Source organism: Trachypithecus francoisi, unplaced genomic scaffold, assembly GCF_009764315.1.
Source record: "Trachypithecus francoisi isolate TF-2019V2 unplaced genomic scaffold, Tfra_2.0 Contig01676, whole genome shotgun sequence".
NCBI lineage: Eukaryota > Metazoa > Chordata > Mammalia > Primates > Cercopithecidae > Trachypithecus > Trachypithecus francoisi.
The window spans coordinates 908917-929139 of NW_022681448.1; the positions used below are offsets into that span (position 1 = coordinate 908917).

General features: G+C 45.7%; 1 protein-coding gene across 1 annotated transcript in view; it reads right to left on the reverse strand.

Annotated features, from left to right (window-relative positions):
• Positions 1-19842, reverse strand: part of FGF9 (fibroblast growth factor 9) — a 32903-nt gene extending 13061 nt beyond the window's left edge. Inside the window, exons 1-2 of the mRNA XM_033196930.1 lie at positions 18728-19842; positions 9771-9874 (exon numbers count right to left, since the gene is read on the reverse strand). Of these exons, the coding sequence (XP_033052821.1) occupies positions 9771-9874; positions 18728-19004 (381 nt within the window). The 5' untranslated portion in view covers positions 19005-19842. The remainder of the gene's footprint in view (positions 1-9770; positions 9875-18727) is intronic.
• Positions 19843-20223: the final 381 nt, after the last annotated feature.

Sequence of the window (20223 nt, forward strand, 5' to 3'; positions counted from 1 at the left end):
TTATTAGTAGGTAATCAATAAGACTTGTTGATTTTGGGAAAGAACAAGAAAGAAGGGGTTGTGAGGTAGTGCCTGAGTAGGACGGTGTGTGTGTTGTAGGTGAATGTTAGTGTGAGTGGGTGTGAGCAAGTATGTGAATGTGTAAGCACGTATGCCTGTGAATGGAAGAGTGAGCAAGTCAGTGTGTGTGAGTGAACTGTGAAAAGAATGTGTGAGCACGTGAGTAAGCATGGGAGTACGTGTGTGAACAGAAGAGTGAATGTGCACATGAGCATGTAAGCATGTATGTGTGGATGGAGGAGTACGTGTGTGAGCGAGTGTGCCAATGAGTGACTGATTAGAGCGCTTCCAATTTGAGCCCTATTCTGCATCAGGCTGTGCAACAGCATTAACTCAGGGAGCACAGAGAGACTGCGCTGCCCTGGAGAGAAGCAGGAAGCTCTTCAATTCAGGAACTGTCCATGACACTGAGGCTCTGGTTGAGGGGTTCTCCAGGGTTCCATGCGATGAACAATCTATTCTGAAAACAGGACTGATGTGGGAGAGGTGAGAGGAAGGAGTGCCAGGATTTAGGAGGCCAGGAGGTGGAAGAAGCAGGAAGACCTTGGAGACACTGAGCTTGTGCCTCTGTTGTCCTTGAAGCTACTGTCACCTGGTTATCCTTGCAGACCCTAACTTACAACCTGATCAGACTTCTCCAGTGTGCCTCAAGGCTCAGGATGAGGGGAAGCAGCAGTCAGCACTGTCAGCAAGCCACAGACACGGAAGACCCTCACACAGACTGCTCAGTGAGGAATTCATTTGAAAGTGTTCATGAATGCAGAGGAGGTGCCGTCATAATACATCCTTTCACTCATAAGACACTTAGAAGTGCAATTACTAGCATGTGGGGCTCCCTAATACTTTTTATCAAAAAAGGAACCTTATACTCAAAATCAGGAACCACAGGTCTACATGTCAACTCCTCCAGCTCTCAAATACCTATTCACAAATCAAGTACTTTATCAACTAGAGTCTGCCTAGTCCATTTTTTGTAGGGAAAAAAAATATAAAAAGGTGATTTGGGATCCCACTGACAATACATTCATTTATGCAATATTCATTAGGTGCCAAGTGCATGCAAGACTCGATTTTAAGTACTGGCAGGACCACGGGAACCACAGTCACCAAGTCCCTGCCTTCACAGAGCTCTGCTTTACCACACAGGGCAGCTTTAATAGGCATCTGACTCAGGGCTTCCCAAAACTACTCTCTCAGGCTATCGGCTTCTCTGGCAGGGACAGAGGCAGAGGGACTTCAGAAAATGCAGCAGTGTGAAGCAGGGAAGAGGTGGGAAAGAGGGGCATTGGGCTCATGTACGAAAGCTGCACCTGGTCATCAGGAAAACTCTGCTCCAGGATTCCCGAGCATGTTCCTGAGGACCCACAGCAATGTTCCTTCCCATCCCAGACAGGAAACGCCTCTGCTGAGCAACTAAGAATTTAAAACAATCCTTCCCCAAACCTGGAAAATCTCCAGACCTGTGTCCTGTACTAGCTTGGGATGTCTTCAGTATGCCTTAGACAATTAGTAAATGTAGCTACCATGCTCAACACCATAACTAAAATCAAACAGATACATTAATTTTTTTTTTTTTTTTTTTTTTTGAGATGGAGTCTCGCTCTGTCACCCAGGCTGGAGTGCAGTGGCACGATCTCGGCTCACTGCAGGCTCCGCCTCCCGGGTTTACGCCATTCTCCTGCCTCAGCCTCCCGAGTAGCTGGGACTACAGGCGCCTGCCATCTCACCTGGCTAATTTTTTTGTATTTTTTTAGTAGAGATGGGGTTTCACCGTGTTAGCCAGGATGGTCTCGATCTCCTGACCTCGTGATCCACCCGTCTCGGCCTCCCAAAGTGCTGGGATTACAGGCTTGAGCCACCGCACCCAGCCCAGATACATTATTTTAAAAGATGATTGTCCACTAACTAATGGCCAGCAATATAGATGCTAAGGAAACAAATGAACCACTAAGTTAAAACTAGGCTACTGGAAAAAAAAAAATCCTCCAAAATCACATCCGTGTAAGAAACGTTAAAACCCTGTTCCACCATACGGTTAATTCCAGTTTAAAATATTCATGTGATTAATTCTAGTAAATATATTTTTATTCACACAAATGCATGGCCACTCTTAACATGCATATGTATCAGACAAGATTTACTAATTTACATACATTCAAATCCTGACTTGTCATCATCTATGTGACTTTCAACAAGTCATTAAGCCACTAAAATCTCACCTCCTCATCTCTAAAACCAGGACGATATGTGGACTCAGTCATACAGCAGAAGCTGCCCTCCGTATCATCTAAGAATTATTATTCAATTCTTTGAAAACTGGTCATGCACATATGAAGCACAGCATAAGGCAATGCTCAATTACTCAAAATATCTGTTGAAAACCACCCATCTCCAGAACATGCCTGTTATCAGGCAGGTGACTAAGGAAATGAACCTATTCATCTCCTTTATGTGAATTGCATTCTTTGTACAGGACGTGTCTGAACGTCTCCCATCAAAGCAATCGGAACTGAACCACTACAGTGACAAACCAGAAGCTGAGTGGTCCTTGCCATGTGGTGTGGTATCCTGTTCCACGAACACGTAAGGTTATTCTCCTTGTTCAAAAGTGGCTCCAAATTGCTCCTGCAGAGCCCCTGACGGAGACGAGGGGGTCTCTGATGAATTGCATGGGTTGGCCTCCGTCCCCAGCTCCGACCCTGCCCAGAGCTTCATGCCTATGCAGTGTTCTTCAACACTGGCACCGCAGATACCTAGAAGGCAAAGGGCATCATCTGCGGGGCCACAAGTTCTCTCCAAGAATGTTTTCACGTTGCCTTTCCATGTCAATGAAAGAGTACTAGAATTGTTTTAAGGGTATCCAGGAGCCCACCGATGACCATCCCACAACTACACAACTGCCCCCCAAGAATGGACTGGGGTTTACAATTACTGCCAGTGGTACACAGTGCTACAGTACTTTCACCATCAGGACCAACAGGAAGAAGAAAAGGTACACTGAGTACACGGGTGGTGTGTCTGAGATATGTGAAGATCAGATGAGATCATTTGTTGTCCCGAGAACTCACATAGGAAGAAGTGGGGCAGGGGAACAAGTCATCCTGAGGTGCTCTGCAGACAGGCACCCTGAGTTCACAGGAAGCTGCACCAAGCGCCAAGGCTGGATTTACAGTGAGCCAGCATCTTCGTCTCAGTCAGGGAGCATCTTCCTCCATGGGAAATCCACTGTGTCAGTGTGCATTTTACGGATCTTGCCGTTCAACTTGAATTTTGGCATATAAATGTTTTGAATTACAGTTTTCAAAGAGGCATAAGGAATTCCCATCTAGTTATCTAGTTTCATGTGTGCACATATTCAAATAACATGACAAAAATAATCTAAGTCAACATAGGATTATAAGGATATGAGATATACTTCACTGTCTCCTTTTAAAGAGGTGGATATGTCCCTCAATTCCGGGACAGAGGGACCTGCAGGGTTCCTCCCACCTACCCCACAATATGGAACACCAAGCAAGAAACTTCTTTGACTCATATATGTCTGCACAGCAGAAACAACTGCCCCAAATGAGGTATTTACTAAAAGACACTTTCTGTGCTTTGGAAACAGAGTGGAAACCCATCACACCTTGGTTACTGATTACACGGAGCCATATAAACCAAGGCCCTGTTGTGTCCTTGGAAACATAACCAAACCCACTAGGAAACACCTGCTTTAAGAAGCACCTGTCAGGATGAGGCTAGGAACAGCCGCAAAGCACTGGTCTGAGGCAGTCAGCCTGAGGCTGGTCCTCACTCGACATCTACAAGTTTTGGGCCTTTGAGCAAGTCACTTAACCTCTCTCATTTTCAGTTTCAGTAGCTGACTAATTCCTGTGGAAACGCCTGGGCTCTACAAGTTCATAACCCTGTTATCAGTGCTATCACTTTTCATGCTCATGTACAGTAGACACCGCATGTGCGTGTTCATGACGGAGTGAATACCTGGGTCAACAAACATTTACCACGTGCCAACTGCACATAAATTGCCCTGCCTGGCCTTCAAGAAAGAGAAAAATTACAAAGCCAAAGACTCTGACTCCAAAAAACTTCATCTAACAAAGAGGCCAGCAGGAATTACAATTCTGGCCAAAATAATGTAAGTGCTACAAAGGGATACAAACCAGAAATGTTGGTACCTCCCCCATCTCTGTGCCATCCTCCAGTGTCACTTTTACAGACTCCATGCCATATGTTCCAACATCCTTGCAATGCCAGTACCTGTGCCAGCTATCTTTTTTAATGAAAAGGTCAATTCCTTTTGTTAAATGCAAGCTTCTTGAAGGAGATTAATTTTTTCATGGCATTCTTTTTTAAGGAGGCATTTATTATGGTCAATTATTCTTGATGTTTTAAAGTATCTTGAAAGCTGGGCATGGTGGTTCATGCCTGTAATCCCAACACTTTGGAAGGGTGAGGCAGGCAGATCACTTGATGTCAGGAGTTCAAGATCAGCCTGGTCAACATGGTGAAACCCCATCTCTACTAAAAATACAAAAATTAGCCAGGCATGGTGGTGCCGCCCGTAATTCCAGCTACTCAGAAGGCTAAGGCAGGAGGACCTCTTGCACCCAGGAGGAGAGATTGCAGTGAGCTGAAATCATGCCACTACACTCCAACCTGGGTGACAGAGTGAGACTCCATCTCATAAAATAAAAAAAAACTTTTTAAAAGTATTTTTATAATACTCAAACAGTTTAGATTAAGACTCTAAAAGTAACTATCAGAGCCATGCCTCTAATCTTTTTGATAAGAACAAAAGTGACCAATGTCAATGAATACTCTAATCCCCTGGCCAAGTGTCTTGTGTGTGTAATCTAATATCCTCTCGAAATTTCAACCTGGCAGCATATTTTAATTGTCACATTTGAAGGGTCATGTGACCTAACCTGCCTGCCCTTCCTTTTCTGAGGCTCCTATTTATCCCTCAAGACCCATTTTCAATGCTGCCGCTCAACCTCCCCAAGCAGTTATTTACACACTCCTCTGGGATGCCAAAACATCTGTCCATTCCTCTACTATGGTAAATTTCGCACTGCCCTGAATTATTTACAAGTATAGCTACCTGTTTCATTGTTTTGCACTCATCACAGTGCTGGAGGAATCATAGCTATAAATGTGAAATACATAAACAAATACATGAATGGATACACGGAGAAATTATCACATGCATACAATAATCAAACACCATCCCCATGTTAAAATTATTCATATTCTCCTTCTAATCAAATCATTATACCCATTAGCAATATAGTTTTTCTTATTTCTACATTCTAACAGGATATCAGAATCCTGTATATTTTTCTGAAGAAGTGTTAACCCATTTACCTCGGACCTTTTAGATCAACTCTCAAGGTAAACCTGGAGACAAAAACAAGCAAACAAAAACTACATAGACGAAAAGAGAAAATTAATCCCTAAATAGGAAAATATACTTTAAATGAATTTCACATTTACAGATTTACTTTATAAAAGTGATTTCCCCAAATCTCCTATTTACCTTCTTTCATAATGAGATCAGTTTCTAACTGTTCAGGAAAAAAAGAAAGAAAATCTCCAATTTAGTTTACTGAGCTTCATGCAACTTCACAGAGATAGATTCCTGGAGGCTCCAAACGTTAAGTGTATTTAGTAACACAACCATTGCTCCTTTCTTTCCTTCTCTCAATCTCATCACAATGAAAATGAGATAGTTTAGTCACTCCTCATTCTCACCGCCACGCGAGGCAGGATAACCGCAAACCCAGTGGGAAATATGAGATTCCAGCCCCTGAGGAACAAGACTTTCACTGTCACCGTCCCCTCACCTGCAGGAGGGACAGACCAAAGGGAAATAACCTCCCGCCCAGAAGCCTCCCTCCCAGCTGCTTACAAAAGAGGCAAAAAGGTCTCACTGCACAAACATTTTGTGTGCACAGAGAACATCACGGGTCAGACAGAGAAGACTTGAGAAAGAAGCCTGAGAAATTCAAACTACAGAATTCCTGGGATCCGTCCAGACTGGGAAGAGACATTCCAGATGTCTAACTCAAGCTCTTCATCTTACAGAAGAGGAGAAAGAGGGCCTGGTGCCTACTTCGTAGCAGATACAGAAGGAGAGTTAACCACGCTCTTGACACTATCTTTCCTCCAGCCTCAGCCTCACCCCCCTCGGGCCACACACACCAGAGACAACACAGGCAGACGCAGGCCAATTATGCATAGAAATGGAAGAGGGCGATTCCTCCTTCAACTGGAGACCTAAATACACGGTAACTAGACAAGGGAGGTACTGTGAGGCCACATCTGTGCACCCAATGAGGGACAGAAATAATCATAATTTTTAATTCAGTTCAACCCAATGAGCGTTCATCGAGCACCTACTATGTACAAGAGCCATTGCTGTGTGTTAGGAAACCTTAAAAAAAAAAAAAAAAAAAAAAAGAATGTGGTCCATGGCCTTTAGATACATTAGGGAACAGAGAAACACAATTGACCACACTGTAAACTGTACTGTGACTTCTGTAATAACAGGAACAAAGCATTCCTAGGGCCCAAAGGAAAACACAAGAAATGCTAACTAGAATAAATAGGACTAGAATTGGGGGTGTAATGAAGGTTTTGCAGAAGAAGTAATATTTCCATTGAATCTTAAATAGAGTCTGCTGCTTCAGGTGGAGAAGGCAAGAGCTTATATCTGAGAGAGAAATTCACTGGACCACAAGTATAAATCAGACTGCATGATGTGTTTGGAAAACAGCAAACAGACGGACTCCAGTTGCACAGGGAAAGAGGCACACGAGGTGCTCCCGGCAAAGCAGATCCAAGCAGCGGTTCATCCTAAGCATTGGATGCCACATTAAAGAATGTGGGCAGTATCCTTCAAAAGCAAGTATTTGAAGGGATTTCTGTGCACAACTGACACTCCTGTCTGGGTTTTGAAGGTACTTCTGGCATCAGTGTGGAGAATGGATTGGAGACAGAAGACTACGGATGCAGGGAAGTAGCAGAAGATGTTTCCGCAAGGAAAGCATAATACGGAAAAGTGTCTCTCGCAGCCACCTTTCCTCGGAGCAGTTTCCATGCCTGCGCACTCTTCACGTGAGAAGGTGTGCGCTTCTCAAGCACACACGGAGGAAGAGTCATTTTACCCTTTCTTTCATTGCCCTTTGCCTGGCTGGGACTCCATGACTGGACTGCCGGCAAGCTGTGCGGCTGTATGGTACTGGTGACAAGTCTACTTCTGCCCACGCACTGCGTATGTGCTCAAAAAGCCTAAGGTGAGGCAGCCAGGAGTCACAGAAAACCTAAGACGACAGCTGGACTTCCCAGAAAAGGGGAAAGATGGTGCTCTCCAGCTGTCTACATGGCTGCCGTTTCCCGCAGTATTGTCACTGGCACTCCGTGGGTCTACACTCAGTGTCCCTTTCATGCTGCCCCAGGCACTGTGCTAGGAACTGGGGTGTGCCAGGCAGGAAGGCATGAGTAAGAAACCATTTAAATCATCCAGAAGGAGAGATGAGACTCAGCCCGGGCAACAATCCTACCAGCAGCTTTGCTGAACACAAAATTAGACATGCTTTCCTTGTCAACCAATAAACCACAGGAGTGTGAATCATGCTGGTGATTTCATCTGAAAGACTGGTCAGCTCTCAACTGGGAAAAATTCAGAGGGGTGTGCAAGGTGATCCTTGGAGCAGGGAACAAATAGCAGGGCCCCTATTTAGGTTTCCTCATTCATTCTATTCTTTAAAATTGTTTTCTTTGCTGTTATCGCTTATAAAATGGCATATATAAACTATACTTTGATATATACAATTTTAAAATAATTTCATATTTGAGATGCATACTCAAAATAAGTATATTTATTTAAAATGCATATGTTGAGATGCATATTCAAAAAAATCTTTTTTGGTGGGGATACGTGATCAATGAAGTTGGGAGACCACTGCAATAAATCTACACACTAAAAGTCAGAACTTCTCTTTCACACACACAGAAAAAGCATTTTGTTGAGTTCAACTGTGACCCACTCAAACCCACATTACATACCTAAAAGTGAAAGAAAAAAAACTAAAGGTGTTACAAAAAGGAACATCATTTTCTATTTTGTTAACGTAAAAGTTTCCTTTATCTTGTATCTCATCTTTCTTCACACTCAAAGGTATTCACAAAAGTTGTGTAGGGAGTTCATAATTTTGCCTAAACCATCCACTGTGTTTAAAAAGCTAAAGCCAACCCTATACTTACAAATACATTTTAGCATTTTATACATATGCATGTGTGTATCTATATATACATACTTTTACAAGCCTAATGGTAGAAAATTATATCTAGAAACATTTTTGCCCTTCATTTCTGTGTATTGAGAACTCCAAAACTTTTCTCATTCTAAGCTTCTGTTCATTTTCAACTTTTTATAAACTAAAGTTCTCATATTTCAGAAAACATGGATTAAATTCTCATTTGACCACCAGTAATTGCAATAATAAATTACTTTGGGAGACCAGGGCAAGAGGATCACTTGAGGCCAGGAGTTCAATACCAGCCTGAGCAACATAGCACGACCTTGTCTCTACAAAAAAAACATTTTTCGTTAACCACATGTGGTGATGCACACCCACAGTCCCAGCTACACAGGAGGCTGAGGCAGGAGGATCTTCTGAGCCCAGGAGTTCCAGGCTGCGGTGAGCAATGATTACACCACTGCACTCCAGCCTGGGCAACAGCAATACCCTATCTCAGAATAAAAGGAAAGGAAAAGGAAAAGGAAAGGAAAAGAAGGAAGGAAAGAAAGAAAAGAAAAGAGAAAGAGAAAGAGAGAAACACTAAAGATTAATTTCATTACAAGTTTGAATGTTGAAAACCCAAGTTAGTATATATTCTTCATACTTACACATTAAGCAAAAATGTATTAAGTCCCTGCTGCGTACCATGCACTGTGTTTTAGGTACTGCATTAACAGCAGTAAAGCGGTATCATGATGGAAAGTTAGTCCCCCCACAGAGTGGAAGAGCAGACTTTGTCTCATTCACACCTCAGCACCTAGAACAGTGCCTGCCTGGCACCTGGCAGGGCACAATAAATACTTCTTCACTGTCTCCCCTTTATTTATCTCCACAATAAATTAAATCTTCACTTACAACCTAGTGGGGATGGGGAGTGGGGAAAAAAAGAAATTCATAACATTTGCAAATAATTATAATATTGTAATATTCCTATTCATATACAAAAAATATCTGACAATAATTTCCATCTCCCTTCTTCTCTGCATAATGAAAATCTTGGATGTAGCTCAGAGAGAGTTTAGATTCACTGCATGGTCTATTTCTAGTTTTAATTACAATGCTTGGCAAAGCTTAGGAGGAGATCATTTCAATTCATTTCAAAAATAACTCTCATTCAATACAAGGAGATGGGATTTTTCACACTTGTAAATTTTTTTATTTACTTGATAATTAAGATGGTTTGGCATATAAATAAAGCATTTTCTTAGCAACTTTGGTCTAGTGAAGATGCAGAGCTGTTTATCTATTAATAAAAATAAAATGGCTTTCCTCAAAAAGTAAAAACTTACACTTGCCTTCCAAACAGACTCAGTTTCATTTCTGGCCCTTTTTAATCCAGAGAAAAGACAGCTGTTCAAATCAAACATGGAGCATAAAGCTGGATGAAGTCCCTCCAGTACTTACTGATCCATACAACTCCCCCTTCTCATTCATCCCGAGGTAGAGTCCACTGTCCACGCCTCGAATGCTGACCAGGCCCACCGCTATACTGATAAATTCCAGAATGCCTGTAAACAAAGAGTAGAAGGCAGAGGACAGGTCAGAGCACGGAGCATGTCCTTAGAGTCCCAGCGTCCCCGGGGTTTTGGAGAGGACACTGAGCCCACCTCCCCACTCGGATAACCCCACGCTAGTTAAAGAAGTGTCTTCTCTTTTAAAATCACTGTGTAAAAGAATTGATTTCCAACTAAATTCTATCTTATAATGATACAAAAATACTTACCAACATGACTTATGCAATAAACAAAACATTTTAAAAATTAAAAAGCTAGTGTCTACATAGATATGCCAAGAAGTAATAGGGCGGAAAAACCAGTGTGTACATAATCTAATTAACTTAAAAGAGAATTTAAGAGAAAGACAATCTACATCCACTTTGTAAACACGAAGTTAAGTATCTGTGATTCTCTTATTTTGAGAGACGTAAGACCATTCACTAAACAATACTTTTTTTAAAAAAAGACAATCTACTTCCACTTTATAAACATGAAGTTAAGTATCTGTGTATGAGTATCTTGCTCTTGGACTTCCCAGCCTTTAGAACTGGGAGAAATAAATATCTGTTTAAGTAGCAAAAAAAAAGAAACTATTCTGTTCAGAGAATGGTCTGTCTCTCAAGGAGAATGAGGTGCTAACTAAAGCTTTGATTGGTTTATACAGAAAATTATCCAGCTCTGTATTGTGTAGCTTTTTTTTAACTCTATCTAGAAAACTAAAACTGCCCAAATACATCCCAAATATTTTTGCTTAAACAAAGTATTGGTTTCTGCTATGCTTATCTAAACCTCAGAGATAGTTAAGCAATTAAAATAATAATATTCTGAAGAGATAATACTGCTCTTGATTTAAAGTAGGCATGGAATGCTGCATCCCAAAATCAAATCAACACAATGATCTTCTTTTACTTCCTTCTTTCCCCTTGCTTACCTCACTAAGAATAACACCTAAGCTGGGCATAAATCCAGAATTTTATGGCCACACAACAGCAGCTTCAAATTTCTCTAACTATATTGTGGTTATAAGATGATTAGCCCACAGGATATTTAGGACACACTGCTATTTTTTTTTTTTTTTTTTTGAGATGGAGTCTCGCTCTGTCGCCCAGGCTGGAGTGCAGTGGCACGATCTCGGCTCACTGCAAGCTCTGCCTCCTGGGTTCACACCATTCTCCTGCCTCAGCCTCCCTAGTAGCTGGGAGTACAGGCAACAGCCACCACGCCTGGCTTTTTCTTTTTTGTGTATTTTTTAGTAGAGATGGGGTTTCACCGTGTTAGCCAGGATGGTCTTGATCTCCTGACCTCGTGATCCACCTGCCTCTGCCTCCCAAAGTGCTGGGATTACAGGTGTGAGCCACCAAGCCCAGCAGGACACTGCTAATATTATTTGTACTCAGAGATTTTTTCCTTTTTATTGTAAACTAAAGTGCTACATTTTATGTAGATCTTACATTAATGCATATCAAATACTGAGTTGTCTTAAAAATACTTTCAAATATTAAAAATTTTACTTACATTTATGAGTTCAGAAAAAAACTTACAGTGCTATAGTCAGTCTCATGTGACTAATAAAAAAGCACTTACATGAATTTTCAACAATTAATTTTGCAACTCTCTCAAAATACACTGGTGCTGCAATCAAAAGAAGACATGAACAGCATAAATCTAATAAAGGATTAACTCAAGAGGAAACTATTCCAAGGTGAAGTAAAAAGAAGAGCTATTTCTTCTAAAGGGGTATTCCTAATTCTTTCATAAGGATAAAATGTAACAAACTTATCTTGTGCTTACAGTTTACAGAATATCTGAAGATTCAAATTTAATTATTTTAATAGGATGTTAAATAGTATATTAAAAAATAAAGTGAAATTACAAATCATGTTTTGAATCTGATAATCTATGACTCTACGATGGAAGATACATCCAAAAGAAGCCAGTTTATTACTAGCCTTCCCTACTCACAAAGCAAATGGGAATATAAATAAGGCAGTATTTCCATGGGATTCATTTCTCATGAATCGCTCCCTTTTTGATGCATTTTATTTCATTGTACTACTTCGAATTCTTCTGAGTCAAAAATAATTAAAATTGTGGCATTTTATTACTATTAGCAGTCACAGGTATGTGAATATCTTCTTAGTTACCTGAAAGCACACCAAAATGTGGGTCATACATATCCTGAAATTAATGTAAGGAGTTAATGTCCAATTTTCATCGTAAGATGAAATGCAGAAACATCTGGTCCCTTTTGAGGTCTGAATGATTTCATTTACCAGATCAATAAGGAAAGGTTTAATCATAAAACTAAAGGGTATTTGCAGCTTCTAAGGGGGCATGTGATGATCTTTCTGTTTTCTCCACACATAGAGTAGCTGAGGACTAATAATGAGTATTAGCTAATGTCGCCCATCAGGTCCAACAAAGAATAAGGTGTATGTGATTTCACAAAACCATTTCACTGGCTGGTCTGCAGAACATCAAGAAAAAAAAAAATAACAACAGCAGCAGTGATAACTGTAAAAGCGAAAATTCTCGAGCGTTTAGTCTATGCCGAATGAGAGGCCTTCTCTCATTTAATCCTCAGAACAACTCTAGACATTACAATATTCTAATCCCCAGTGTACAAATGGGGAAATTGAGGTGGAAGGAGGTTAATAATTAGCCCCCAAGCAACTGGACTCCAAAACCTATTCCCTTAACTATTATGCACATCTTACATTTGGCTTTACCTTTTTTAATGCTTCTGTGATTTCTGTACCATTTTCATACAGTTGAGTTCTGAAGGTATTATCATTATATAATTTGGAAATGAAGATATTAAGATATCTATCTAGTTTCTTTTTCTGGCATTGACAAGACAGCTGTAATTCATAGTCGTTCATTTTTTCATTCAAGAAGCTATTACTGAGGGATTATGATAAGCCAAGCACCATGCCATTTATTGAGTATATAAAGATGAACCAGATATAGCCTAGGTCCTATTACCCTCAAATTTTTGCTCACCATCTGCTGGGAAGAAGGACACGTAAACAGATAACTATAACAAGAGTATGGCAAATGCAGTGACAGGGAACTGTTCAGGGTATGGGCAGTCCAAAGACGGGCAGCTCATCTGGGTTTCTGAAGGCAAGTCAGAAGCTTCCCAAGAAAATAAATACCCGAGATAAGTCTCCAAAAAGCTATCCAAGTGAGAAGGAACTACCTAGTGACCCCTGGTGGAAAAGATTTCATCACCTCAAACCACCACCCATTTCTCTGCAGTTTCTTAAAAATAGAGACCTCAAAAGAATAGCCCAGCTTTTTATGTGGTCACCTCAGTGATGCAAGGACAAGTAGACCACCTGAAAGTAGGGGTCACACTCCTTCTCCCCCACGCAAAGAATTCCACTGTTGTAAGGTCAGGAAGATGTGGCAACCTCGCAACAGGATCCCAGCTCAACCAGACCAGAAACCTCATCATTCCTGGTACCCTCTTGTTCACAATAAATTCTATAACCTTAACCAGGTCCATTCACCTCTCTCTGGGGTGGAGCTGGTACCAGGCAAGTGCTTCCAACTGCACTCCCTGAGTACAACCTGCTCCACATGTTATCTGCCCACGTGACTGGGCAGCACAGGGGGGCTGGATCAGTAACCGCCAGAATTCTGTGCAGAGACCTCTGAATGTTTAATGATCAAGGAGAGAGAAAGGGAAAGAAGGAATGAGCAAAGAAAAGAAGGAAGGAAGAGGGGAGGAGGGAGGGAGGGAATGATGAGATTGTGCCTAAAATTAGAACTATGGCACACACGTGTACCATGGCAGCCTGTCCCTCATTTTGGGCAGACACAGCCTTGACATCCTTAGCTCAGAAGGCCCACAATAATGGGTAGTGATAGGGTGACATGGGAAGCACAGGGTCGGTGACTACTGTCATTTCTTTATTGTCTTCCACAGCAGCCAACAGTTCCAAATGAGGACATGCTCATTGGGACCCCACTGGATTTGATGAGGTGTGAGCTCATCCATGGTCCATGAGAGACCAGGTCAATGCCTGGACTATTTCAGGAAAATCACCACACCGGACCTTGCCAGTTGCTCCAGACTCACTGTTAGTGACTATCCCCAGAGCTGATGGGCTGCCCCAGTTCTGTTCACATGGACCATTAGCAAAAGCTGGCACCGCCCCCTACAGCCCATCTGTGCTGGGCCTCACCTCCAAGGCCATGCGAGGCCAGCAGTGGGAGAGCAAGGCAGTCAGAGCTGCTCCACTCTGGCCCTCATCACGTTTCTCTGACCTAAGAGCCCCCGACACATTAGAGAAGTGCACTCTTCAGACCACGCAGACGTATGCAGACTGTCGAGAGGGGCAGGGCATGAGGCTGCAGAACATTCATGATGAAGCCTCTTCCCTGTAGAGCTTCCTGCTCACCTAGAGAAGCTCCAACCAGGGCTGCTAGATCAACCATCTCAGATCCTGCACCGGGGTAAGTTCGGATCTGTAGCAACTTGAGCACATCTCAGAGTTTACATAGGAAATGACTAACCGAATGGGAGTTAAAACTCCACCAACTTTTCCAGAACCTGAAGCAATCCTAAAACCATCTCCTTAAACACCCAGTGTTTTCCTGAGACATTGAAGAGTCAGATACATAGAACAGAATAAAGTTCAAAACCCAGGAAATAAGTTTGAAACACCCATTTTAAAAAAACAATTATACTATCGTATTTCTTCCCTCTAGTAAAACCTTCACCTGACCCCCCTTTGAATAGAAGCCACAGTTCGGGTGCTCAACGGAGAACCTGAAGACCAGCCTTTCAGAGCTACCTAACCCCCGCCAAAAAGGGTTAGACTTAGGCTTCCCAAGCAAGCTAAATAGCATATCAGGCCCAGCGTTCATGTTTTTATTATTTTACATTACTTTTTCCCCAAATGATTTTCTGCTCACTTTTTTGCCCATCTAGCAAGGCTGGAGTGCTTTAAAAGTGAGCTATATATACACATAGGTATATAAATATACAGATGAAACGAGACATCTCGCTTCCCCAGCCTACTGCACAGAGATACAATTGTGAGTTCCTTTTCTCCTTGTTCAATCTTATCTCCACACCACCAACCCCAGAGGAAAAAAAAAAAAAAACCACAAAGGGCTCCTTCAAGGTCCCACCTAAGTTGTCACCTCCGCAGCTCCTGCTGGAACATAAGACTCCCCCACCCCCAAGTCCTCTGCACTGCCGCTGCTGTGTCACTGCCAAGCTTGCCAGCAGCTGCAGTCACCTGCGGCTGCATGGGGGCGGCAAAAATCCTTTTTCCAGCAGGTTTCCTTCTGCTGTTTCATTTCAGGTAGAAAATGCACCTTCTATTTTAATCAAGGTGTAAACCCACCCCGCCCCCCGCCTACAGTTACTCTTTTCTAGAGAAACTGAGTGTGAGGACGAAGTCCCCAGAGGGGAGCCGGGCTGCGGAGGGGAGGCTGCTGCCAGAAGAGGAGGAGGGCCGAAGGTGAGGTCGCGGCGGCGCGCGGGAGCGCCAGGTGTGCCAGAGCCGGGGAGCTGCAGTCCCCTCGCCCCCTCCCGGCGCCCGTGCCCTCCCTCCGCCTTCCCCGCGCGCGCCACGGGGTCCTAGCGCCGCCGCGGCCCCGTTCCGGGCGGGGCTGGGAAGGCGAGGGTAGGAGGCTCCCGGCACACGCACCACCGCTCTGCGGAGGTTGCTAATATTGGGACCTGCCGCAGCGGCAGCAGCGGGAGACCGCGGCACTGCTGTCACCCCGGGGGCCTGCTTCTCACTGCAACCGGATGAAAGACTTAAATAACGCTCCTGCCTCACCCTGCTTCCCCACCCCCACTGCGCACAGCCACCCACTCAACTCCATCCCAGCCAGGGTGAGTGGCACAGCGGAGCGCCAGGGCGCCCTTCCCCCTCGGCCGACGCCAGGCCGACGGGCTAGCTCGCGGCTCGGCGCCCCCAGTCCCCAACCTGGGCCGGGGCTTCCGCTCCCCTCTCATCCAACACTACCCCCTCTTCCCTACCCCAGCCTCTACATCCACCCCACCAACACAGTGCCGAGAGTGTCTAAGGAGTGGAGATGCCACTTCCTTGGCAACACCTTTCTCCGACCTCTAGGGGTGAGGGGTCTAGCTTTTTGTTTAACGGTTTCTATCGAGCCACTGTAGCCCGCCGCGGTCCTCGTCCGCTCACCCTGGAACGCGCCTCTCCGGCCCTCCCCCGTGTCCCCCGCCCTTGCATCCGCGCTTTCCCCAGTGGCAGAGTTACGGGATTTCTAATGACTCGATTGCGTGTGGCAAACGTCCTATTCTAAAGGTGACTGCATCAAAAAAAAAAAAAAAATGCTCATGGAGGGAAGGGGTGCGTGGAGGAGCCCCAACTGGAACATCCCATAATCTCTGCACACCAGGGCCCAGTCGTGCTGCACCGGAGTTCTAACAGGGTCTCTCAAAGACAGGCTCGGCTGATCCACACAATAAAACCGGCTCGGGCCTGCTGCGGCGCCCCTGCAGCCGTGCGCCCCCGCCGCGCTCCCGCGCGCACCCCAGGCTCCCCCGGCTGTGAAGCCGGAGCCGAGGCGGGGGCGCGGGAAAGCCAGATCGCGATCGGCGAGCTCGCGAGCTCTGCTCTCGGAAAGCGGTTAACAATAGCACGCCACCCCCTCCGCCCGCCTCCGCGGCCCTTTGTCCCCCCACCCCCACTCCTTCCCCTGCGGCTCCGGCCAGGGGCCCCCGACCCACCTCCCGGGCACCACGGAGCCCTTCAAGTCTCCACAACCCGGCTGCGTGCTTCAGAAGAAGGGGAGGGACACGGAATGTGACAGGGGAGCTCAGGGGTCCGACCTCCAGCCCGTCCTCTGTCCCCGCCACCAACTCTCCTGCCGCTGCGCGCGCCTCCAGCCGTTCCCACACCGCAAACCACCGCGCTGCCTGGGGCGGCGGCTGTCAGCCCCGCCAGACCCACTCTCACACACAAAGAGAAAGCGAAGGGGCTCGACTTGGGCCAAAATGAAAAACCGGATTCCCTAAACGCGGCCAGAAGTGTTTCAGCCCCTGCTTGCCGCCCCCCGGCCCCGTGGTCCCCGCAGCACTGGAGGCTGCACCCGAGCCGGGCGGAAAGGGAGCCAGAACGCGAGCGCGTTTAGGACCGCGCGGAGCCGGCCAGGCAGCCGCTAAGTGCGCCGCGGGGCCCGGGCGGCCGAGCGGGCACCTGCCGGCCGCGAGCGCGGGAGGGCTGGAGCTCCGGCAGCCTGACACACCTAGGTTGGCCGCCCACGCCGCTCGCCTCGGCCGGCGCGGCCCCGACACCCTGCGGGTGGCCGCCGCAGCCCCGGACACACTCGCTCGCCCACCCAGGGCCGCCCACTGCCTGTTGTTCTGGTATCGAACGCTAGGCAGGGTGGCAGCCCTTAAAGAGGCCAGAAGGAAACAGCACTTTACTTAGTAAAGTTTAGTCTTCTCTTTGCAACAACCAGAATCTACCTTTACGTCTGGGGTGGGGAGGGGATAGTTATATTTCAACTGAATAATTGCAAAGCGAAGAGCTATAACTTTTTTTTTTTTTTTTTTAAGCAGCGAGAGGAGACGGCCACAGCAATTTCACACTACTAGGCTCAGCTGTGGGCTTAGGCTCAGGGGTGAGCACGAGGAGCAAATCCTGGGCCTCGTGGATCTGGGACCATACCCAGCCCAGGCCTGAATCCTCCTCACCTTCTGGCATCATCCGCAGCCGCACGAAGCTAAACATACAGTTTACATTGTGTTCAACATCTGGCACTAAAGCATGAGGAAGAAAAATCACCACAGGACTTTATTTTTTACGACCTAGTTTAAGTGTTGTCAGGTGGGTTCACTCAGAAGTTAACTCCAACAGTCTAGTTGCCCAAACTGGCGCTTACTTTTTTTCTTTTTTAAGTAAGGAAAAAACTCAAGAGTACACCCAGTTATGACTGTTGGTTGACTTCGTGCTGTTGGGCTCAGGGTGCCCAGGCAAGCACGTGTGTGCAGGCATAAAGTGGGCAGAGCCACCAGCCCTCGAGTCTGCAGCCCTCAGTGCTGAGTCACAAATACCCTCCGCTGAAAAATGAAATCCTCGGAATGCCCTTTAAAATTAGCTCGCAGCGTTTGCACGCGCGCGCACACTCACACCAGAAAGCCACGCAGGAGACACACAGGGCTGCACACTACGGAAATTTAAAAGCAGAGGTTGTCACTTGATAGCTGGAAGGACAAAAACCCCTGGGCGTCCTGCCTCTTCCCAAGTCATTTTCCCCAAGCCTCTGCCCCAGCTTTTCACGGAGCCTAAAATATGACTTTAGTCCTCTCAACAGGACAATCCGTCAGCAACCTTCGCCTATGGGGCTTTCAGACCCCCACAGGGGGGAATAAACAATGCGCTTAATATACAATTCAAGCAGTATACTTATTAGAGGAAAGCGAGAAAGGAAAAAAAAACACCTTAATTTGGGCACAAGATACCCACTGCCTTCAAGAAACTGCATTAAGTTCTCAGGAGTTAATGATTAAAGCTTTAAACTCGTGCAATCAGTCCATTCAAAAGAAACTTCCTAAACCCGTGTATCTGATGCAAAAGACCTGGAAACTTGTATTATATTCATAAATTATGCCCCCCTTTAAATTAAAAGTAGGGGGCCTTTCAGGGTATACTTGCATCAGTGCCAGCGGCAGATCTGCAATTCCGGAGGCTTTTTTTTTTCTTTTCTGAGCTGGCAAGACAGAGAGAGAGAGAGAGAGAGAGATACAGAGAAAGAAGGGAGGAGGGGAGAACCCTTCCCACGTCCCCCACCCGGCCACCACCTTCTTGGTAGTTATAATTTCAACATGTCATCTCATGGACACTAAAGGGTTAATGGTATACCTACCAAATCGGCTGTGGTCTTTCCTGGTTCCCTGGATAGTACCATTGGGGAAGATTTCTAAGTGAAATCCAGTCCTGCAGTATAGCTGCCTCCGCCTGAGAATCCCCTTTAAATGATCCAAGTCCGTGACTGCGGGTCCCCTGGGGAGCCCCCCTGCTTCGGACTGACCCAGGTGGTCACTTAACAAAACCGGGCTGTCCACCGGCAACACGGGCACATTCCCAAACGGCACCGCATCCTGCACACCGAAATAGTTCCCAACTTCACCTAAGGGAGCCATCAGAGGACTCGGCTTTTGGAGCACAAGAATAAACAATAATGATGGTGTCAACCAAGGAGATATTAGGCGAGGTATATCCAACTCCCCTCCCTTACTGCAGTTGCAGAGAGAGAAAAAAAAAGGTTCTTTTCTTCAATCCATTAAATGCATAAATAAAAGTAATCTGCTGTTTCACTGGCACAGGTTCAAGGTCAAACCACTGATAGTCTAAGAAACCACCACTTTATACTCACACACTGACATACTGATAAACATATCTATGTATCTCTATAGACAGATCCCCAGCTCTTAGCAGGCAGGAAGGTCTTCATCCCATCCGACCGTAATAAGGAAAAAAAATCCGTAGTTTCTCCATTTGGTTTGAGATCAGAATGACCATAGCAACTTAAATGCCTAGGCGTTATTATAGGGATTTTTAAGATGCACGGGCTACGTCAGAATTTACGGATCCTGACTCCAGGAAGGCATGCGCTGTTTTTACTCTCTAACCGACTCTGCAGACATCAGCATGAATCCTCCAAGGGGAAAAAAAAAATCTCACGTTGGTGGCGGCGACAAATCTCCCCTCCCGGTCCCCCCTCCAAAAAATGATAATAATAATAAAACAAAAAGAAGAAGAAACTTTAGGCGTCCAAAGCTAGTATCCAGGATTCTCCAGAGGTTCGGCAGATGTCCATTGGCTTAGAACGGGTGGCGAGCGGCGAGCGAGGAGAGCCGCGTCCGGGAGCTCGCGTGCCGCCCAGGCTGCCGCGAACAGGTGTTGCCGCGCCGGCTCGCGGAGCGTTGTAGCCGGGCGGAGCGCTCCTCCTGCGCAGCCCCCGCCGGCGCGCAGAGTGGCGCAGGCAGCGGCATTGGGCTGGGTTTAAGGTAGCGCCGCGGCCGCCCGGACTCCCCGCGGTCCTAGCGCCCGGCCTGCTGCCCGCGCCGCTCTGCGGCAGGCGAGGTGCGGCGCGCCAGAGCGCAGGACTTCCTCGGGAGGCAGTCGAGGAGCCCTGGCTTTACAAAGAAAAGCAAATGAAAGATGCACTGTGAGAGGCGGGAGGAAGAAACACTGAATCTCCCGAGACTCAAAAGTTCTCCTGCAGAATAGAAGCCGGTAACCTAAAATCTAGCTGGCTACATTGATGGAGGGTCAGAGTGAAACTGGGAAACTAGTTTTCACGTGGGCTCTGTGACCTTGCGTTGTATTATAGAATATGACTGAGTTGAGAGAGTCGGA